At 37.9% G+C, this 7,500-nt stretch overlaps 1 protein-coding gene across 1 annotated transcript in view; it reads right to left on the reverse strand.

Moving 5' to 3' along the window:
* Nucleotides 1-7,500, reverse strand: part of fbxw10 (F-box and WD repeat domain containing 10) — an 18,922-nt gene that overhangs the window by 1,866 nt on the left and 9,556 nt on the right. The window contains exons 6-8 of the mRNA XM_061966386.1: nucleotides 3,971-4,092; nucleotides 1,946-2,100; nucleotides 1,744-1,886 (exon numbers count right to left, since the gene is read on the reverse strand). Coding sequence (XP_061822370.1) covers nucleotides 1,744-1,886; nucleotides 1,946-2,100; nucleotides 3,971-4,092 — 420 coding nt within the window. The remainder of the gene's footprint in view (nucleotides 1-1,743; nucleotides 1,887-1,945; nucleotides 2,101-3,970; nucleotides 4,093-7,500) is intronic.

Consider the following 7,500-nt stretch of genomic DNA (forward strand, 5'->3'; position numbering starts at 1 on the left):
AAAAAGAAATAAAAGAAATCAAGGTAAGTGTCATTGTCTGGGGGTGCATGAGTGCTGCCGGCCCGGGGGAGCTGTGGTTCTCTGAGGGGGAAACATAAATCCCATCATGGTTTTCTAACGTAATTTATGGGCATAAAAAAGAAATAAAAGAAATCAAAGTAAGTGTCATTGTCTGGGGGTGCATGAGTGCTGCCGGCCCGGGGGAGCTGTGGTTCTCTCAGGGGGAAACATAAATGCCATCATGGTTTTATAACGTAATTTATGGGCATAAAAAAGAAATAAAAGAAATCAAGGTAAGTGTCATTGTCTGGGGGTGCATGAGTGCTGCCGGCCCGGGGGAGCTGTGGTTCTCTCAGGGGGAAACATAAATCCCATCATGGTTTTCTAACGTAATTTATGGGCATAAAAAAGAAATAAAAGAAATCAAGGTAAGTGTCATTGTCTGGGGGTGCATGAGTGCTGCCGGCCCGGGGGAGCTGTGGTTCTCTGAGGGGGAAACATAAATCCCATCATGGTTTTCTAACGTAATTTATGGGCATAAAAAAGAAATAAAAGAAATCAAAGTAAGTGTCATTGTCTGGGGGTGCATGAGTGCTGCCGGCCCGGGGGAGCTGTGGTTCTCTCAGGGGGAAACATAAATGCCATCATGGTTTTATAACGTAATTTATGGGCATAAAAAAGAAATAAAAGAAATCAAGGTAAGTGTCATTGTCTGGGGGTGCATGAGTGCTGCCGGCCCGGGGGAGCTGTGGTTCTCTCAGGGGGAAACATAAATCCCATCATGGTTTTCTAACGTAATTTATGGGCATAAAAAAGAAATAAAAGAAATCAAGGTAAGTGTCATTGTCTGGGGGTGCATGAGTGCTGCCGGCCCGGGGGAGCTGTGGTTCTCTGAGGGGGAAACATAAATCCCATCATGGTTTTCTAACGTAATTTATGGGCATAAAAAAGAAATAAAAGAAATCAAAGTAAGTGTCATTGTCTGGGGGTGCATGAGTGCTGCCGGCCCGGGGGAGCTGTGGTTCTCTCAGGGGGAAACATAAATGCCATCATGGTTTTATAACGTAATTTATGGGCATAAAAAAGAAATAAAAGAAATCAAGGTAAGTGTCATTGTCTGGGGGTGCATGAGTGCTGCCGGCCCGGGGGAGTTGTGGTTCTCTCAGGCTGAAACATAAATCCCATCATGGTTTTCTAACGTAATTTATGGGCAGTAGGGATGTGAATCTTACACCAACTCACGATTCGATTCAATTCTTGGGGTTACGAGTCAATTCGACACGATTCTCGATTCAAACCGATTCTCACAATGTATTATTTGGTAGGAAAATGATGATCAAACCTTTTCAAAACAGGTTTCATTACTGTGTAAAAAAAAAAAAAAAAAAAATTCAAGATAAGTGTCATTGTCTGGGGGTGCACGAGTGCTGCCGGCCCGGGGGAGTTACGGTTACTCGAGGGGGGAAACATGAATGCCATCATGTAGATGTGACGTTTTCACCACAAGGCAGTTTTCAATGCGTAGTAGAGATGTGAATCTTGCAATGACCCATGATTCAATTCCGATTCTTGGAGTGATTCGAATCTTTTTTCGACTCTTTCAAGAATAAAACTATCTCACTTTCAATTTCAATCAAAACAAAACTAAAAAATGTAATATTTATGAGTGGATATGGAATGATTAAGAGTCACTTGTGAGTGAGTATTTGTCAGAGCTGCACACTGGCTACTCTAAATGCTTACTTGGGATGGCTGAAGGTCATCAGGCAACCTTCAGCTTCACACCTGCTGCTCCACGCCATCACCTGCCCGTTGGTGTCGGCGGTCAGAAGGTGCCAGCGGTCCACAAACATGCATCTCACCGGGTGGCCGTGGGCGTTGATCGTCTGCAAGCGCGGGCCAGCGTTAAGAGGGGAGGGGCGGGGGGGCGGGGCCTCTTCCTCACCCGCAGCAGCGTGGCGTTCTCGGCGTCCCACAGCTTGACCACGCCGCGGTCGCAGCTGCTGAACACGGTGGTGGCGTTGATCTTCACGCAGCGCACCGACTTGCGGTGCTTGAAGTTGAACTCCTCCAGGTGCTTCTCCGTCTGCAGACTCCACACTGGACACATCGTTTGGGAAAGGCCCAGCTCGGTCACGGCGTAAACATAAACAAGTCCTTGTTGACACTTTTGTTAAAAATGCTTGGAGGAGTTTAGTGTGGAAGATCTGAAGCTCGGGTGTCCAAAGTGCGACCCAGGGGCCGGTTTTTTGTTTTTTCTTTCAAAAATAATAATAAATCAAAATCAATGTTAACAAAAATAATAATGAATCAAAATCAATGTTAAAATATTGCATATGTTTGTTTTCTTTAACAAAAAAAAGCATGACAAATAATAAAATTGTATAATCGACGGATTGATCTGAAGTTGATCTAAATATTTAAGTGTTGAAAGTCAAAAAAAAAAATGTGTAACTTTATTTTAATAATAATAATAATGAATTTGTAACGCACTTTACATTTGTTAAAATCTCAAAGTGCTACAAAGTATAAAAAAAATAAAAAAATAAATTAAATCAAATTTTAACATTTTTATGTGTGAGACCAATATTTTTTTGAATTGTTTTATATGTCATTGCTCCAAAACAAAAATAAAGACTTAACAATGTTGTTATGAATTATTGTCCTTTTTAGGGAGCCAAACAGATACCAAAATGGCCCCTGCATGCCTTGATTTTTCAATGTAAAACATATGGACACCCCTGATCTAGACTTTTTTATTATTTTCTAAATTTTTAATTTTTATTTTTTTTATTGTATTTTTTTTGTAATTTAAAAAAAAAAAAAAAAAGAACATTTTTAATTTTTTTTAATTTTTTTCCTAGACACTAAGTGTGAAAGCAAAAAAAAAAAGGATGGCTAATTAAAAAAATATATATATAAGTGGGGCCCCACTCATATTTTTATTTTTATTTATTTTTAAAAAGTATGGCTAATTAAAAAATATGTATATGAGTGGGGCCCCACTCATATTTTTATTTTTATTTATTTTTAAAAAGTATGGCTAATTAAAAAATATATATATGAGTGGGCCCCACTCATTTTTTTTTTTTTTTAATTAGCCATACTTTTTTTTTTTTTGCTTTTACACTTAAGTGTAAAGTGATGGTTTTAGCAACATTTTAACCTGTCTGAATGCTAATAATCATTTTGCGTCGGGGGGCGAAGCCCTGAACCCTCCACCAGGACTTTGTCCTGGACCTACCGGGGCCTGCGGCCCTTGGACCCTGGCTACTAGGTTTTTCTGATTTCAAAAGTTGGCAGGTATGGTGAGGTTATAAAGCTTTTGCCTGTTAAAGAAAGGAGACTGATCCAATGCAGCACAGACATTTGCGTGCCACGCTGTCACGACCCAGACGCACACCAGTGCGCAATCACATTGAAAAAACATTGAAAAAAAGTTTAAAAAAATAGAAAATTTTAAAAATAATAAAAAAAGTCTAGATCAGGGGTGTCCATATGTTTTACACTGAGGGCCACACATTGAAAAATCAAGGCATGCAGGGGCCATTTTGGTATTTTAAAATTTTCAATACCAATATATTGACATTTTTTACCTTTAAGGCTCCACTCAAGGAAGGTCTCAATCATAGAAATGTTTCAAATGTGTCAAATATCTTTATTATTTGTATTATTTTTTTACATTTAAATCTCTAGATCATAAAGTCAAAAATAAATGATTTATGTTTTATGCCCTTTTTGTCAAATAAAACCCTGTTTTTTGGTGACAAAAACACAAAATATGCAATATTTTCCCCCCCAAAAATGTCAAAGTGTAATATTTGATGTGAAGTAATTAATTCACATTAATTTTATTTTATTTTATTTATTTTTTTAGCAATAAAAAACAAAAAACAAAACTCCCATTAAAATTCTTGCGGGTCCCATCTATAAAAGTGTTAATATTGATGAAAATGAATAGCATTCTTACCTTTGACGGTGCAGTCCTTGGCCCCGGACACCAGTCTGTCAGCGTGGATGTCCAGGCAGTTGACCGTGCTGGAGTGGCCGTAGAGCACCAACACGCACTGGTCCGTCCGCACGCTCCAACACCTGCAAGTGGCAAAATCAATAGGGGTCTCGTCACCACGCGGAGATGAGGCGGGAACACAAAGGATTGTCGTCCGCCAGGGAGATGGAAGAACTCAAACTGGTCAAAAAACAACAAAAAATCAGGCATCACTGTTCGATGACAAAGCAAGATCACTATTGATTTTTTTTTCCCTCCCAATGTTGTATGTCGAAATAAAGCTAAGATGAAAAATTAACATCATTTCGTTTTCAGCACTCAAAACCTTTTACAAAACGTTTGAAATGGTGGACTAGTTGCTGTAATCAGGAACACTATTGATTTTGGTGTCTTCTTCCACATTTAAACCATCCCTGACCAATAACAAAGCAAGAACGCTGTTGATTTTTTTTTATCACCCGACACAACAGGAAGAAAATATCCATGATCAAAGGTACAATCTGTTGGTTTTTAGCGCCCAATGACAAAGCAAGATCACTATTGATTTTTTTGATGACGTGTCAAAATAAAACTAAGATGAAAAATTAACGTCCTTTTGTTTTCAGCACTCGACAAAATGTTTAAAATGGTTGACTAGCACCTGTAAGCAGGAACACTATTTTTTTTTTTATTATATGGCAATCACTGACCAATAACAAAGCAAGAACACTATTGATTTTTTTTTAAACACCTGACACAACAGGACGAAGATATCTATGATCAAAGGTGGAATCTGTTGGTTTTTAGCGCTTTAAAGATGTCCTCTTCAATCTTTAAGCGATTACTACCTAATGACAAAGCAAGATCACTATTGATTTTTTTTCCCAATGACGTGTCAAAATAAAACTAAGATGAAAAATTAACATCCTTTCGTTTTCAGCACTCAGAACCCTTTACAAAATGTTTGAAATGGTTGACAAAGCGGCTGTAAGCTGGAACACTATTGATTTTTTTTTATTATATAGCAATCACTGACCAATAACAAAGCAAGAACGCTATTGATTTTTTTAAAACACCTGACACAACAGGACGAAGAGGTGGAATCTGTTGGTTTTTAGCGCTTTAAAGATGTCCTCGTCAACCTTTAAGCGATTACTACCTAATGAAAAAGCAAGAACACTATTGATTTTTGAAGGTATAGACGGCAAAAACATATTCTTCAAGCTTTCAGGGATTGTTCTCCAATACACCGAAGCAAGATCGCTATTGATTTTGGAAGACTAAAAGGTTGGATTTCGGCGCTCTGTGAATGAAAAATGTCTTATTCACCTTTGAGGGATCCTTGCCCAATAACAAGGCAAGAACACTATTGATTTTGGAGGACACAAGACACAATTGGGCTGCGATGAATGTGTTCATAAGTCGAATCTGTTTGTTTTAAGCGTTGCCTGAATCAAAACTGTCTTGGTCGAGCTTTTAGGGATTATTGTCCAAATATGTCAGCGCAAGAACACTATTGATCTTTTGAGGCATACTGTAGATGACTGAAGGAGCTGCGGTTAAAGAACCCATCATTTGGCGATGACATGTGAAAAGTGTGAAAAGCAAGAAGACTATTGGTTTTGTATGATGAAGGACACAAAGCAAGAAGACTATTGGTTTTTGTATGATGAAGGACACAAAGCAAGAAGACTATTGGTTTTGTATGGTGAAGGACACAAAGCAAGAAGACTATTGGTTTTGTATGGTGAAGGACACAAAGCAAGAAGACTATTGGTTTTGTATGATGAAGGACACAAAGCAAGAAGACGATTGGTTTTGTATGATGAAGGACACAAAGCAAGAAGACTATTGGTTTTGTATGATGAAGGACACAAAGCAAGAAGACTATTGGTTTTGTATGGTGAAGGACACAAAGCAAGAAGACTATTGGTTTTGTATGATGAAGGACACAAAGCAAGAAGACTATTGGTTTTTGTATGATGAAGGACACAAAGCAAGAAGACTATTGGTTTTGTATGGTGAAGGACACAAAGCAAGAAGACTATTGGTTTTGTATGGTGAAGGACACAAAGCAAGAAGACTATTGGTTTTGTATGATGAAGGACACAAAGCAAGAAGACGATTGGTTTTGTATGATGAAGGACACAAAGCAAGAAGACTATTGGTTTTGTATGATGAAGGACACAAAGCAAGAAGACTATTGGTTTTGTATGGTGAAGGACACAAAGCAAGAAGACTATTGGTTTTGTATGGTGAAGGACACAAAGCAAGAAGACTATTGGTTTTTGTATGATGAAGGACACAAAGCAAGAAGACTATTGGTTTTGTATGATGAAGGACACAAAGCAAGAAGACTATTGGTTTTGTATGATGAAGGACACAAAGCAAGAAGACTATTGGTTTTGTATGATGAATGACACAAAGCAAGAAGACTATTGGTTTTGTATGATGAAGGACACAAAGCAAGAAGACTATTGGTTTAGTATGATGAAGGACACAAAGCAAGAAGACTATTGGTTTTGTATGGTGAAGGACACAAAGCAAGAAGACTATTGGTTTTGTATGATGAATGACACAAAGCAAGAAGACTATTGGTTTTGTATGATGAAGGACACAAAGCAAGAAGACTATTGGTTTTGTATGATGAAGGACACAAAGCAAGAAGACTATTGGTTTTGTATGGTGAAGGACACAAAGCAAGAAGACTATTGGTTTTGTATGATGAAGGACACAAAGCAAGAAGACTATTGGTTTAGTATGATGAAGGACACAAAGCAAGAAGACTATTGGTTTTGTATGGTGAAGGACACAAAGCAAGAAGACTATTGGTTTTGTATGATGAATGACACAAAGCAAGAAGACTATTGGTTTTGTATGATGAAGGACACAAAGCAAGAAGACTATTGGTTTTGTATGATGAAGGACACAAAGCAAGAAGACTATTGGTTTTGTATGATGAAGGACACAAAGCAAGAAGACTATTGGTTTTGTATGATGAAGGACACAAAGCAAGAAGACTATTGGTTTAGTATGATGAAGGACACAAAGCAAGAAGACTATTGGTTTTGTATGGTGAAGGACACAAAGCAAGAAGACTATTGGTTTTGTATGATGAATGACACAAAGCAAGAAGACTATTGGTTTTGTATGATGAAGGACACAAAGCAAGAAGACTATTGGTTTTGTATGATGAAGGACACAAAGCAAGAAGACTATTGGTTTTGTATGATGAAGGACACAAAGCAAGAAGACTATTGGTTTAGTATGATGAAGGACACAAAGCAAGAAGACTATTGGTTCTGTATGATGAAGGACACAAAGCAAGAAGACTATTGGTTTTGTATGATGAAGGACACAAAGCAAGAAGACTATTGGTTTTGTATGATGAAGGACACAAAGCAAGAAGACTATTGGTTTTGTATGATGAAGGACACAAAGCAAGAAGACTATTGGTTTTGTATGATGAAGGACACAAAGCAAGAAGACTATTGGTTTTGTATGATGAAGGA

The sequence above is a fragment of the Nerophis lumbriciformis genome, linkage group LG11, assembly GCF_033978685.3.
Source record: "Nerophis lumbriciformis linkage group LG11, RoL_Nlum_v2.1, whole genome shotgun sequence".
Taxonomy (NCBI): Eukaryota; Metazoa; Chordata; class Actinopteri; order Syngnathiformes; family Syngnathidae; genus Nerophis; species Nerophis lumbriciformis.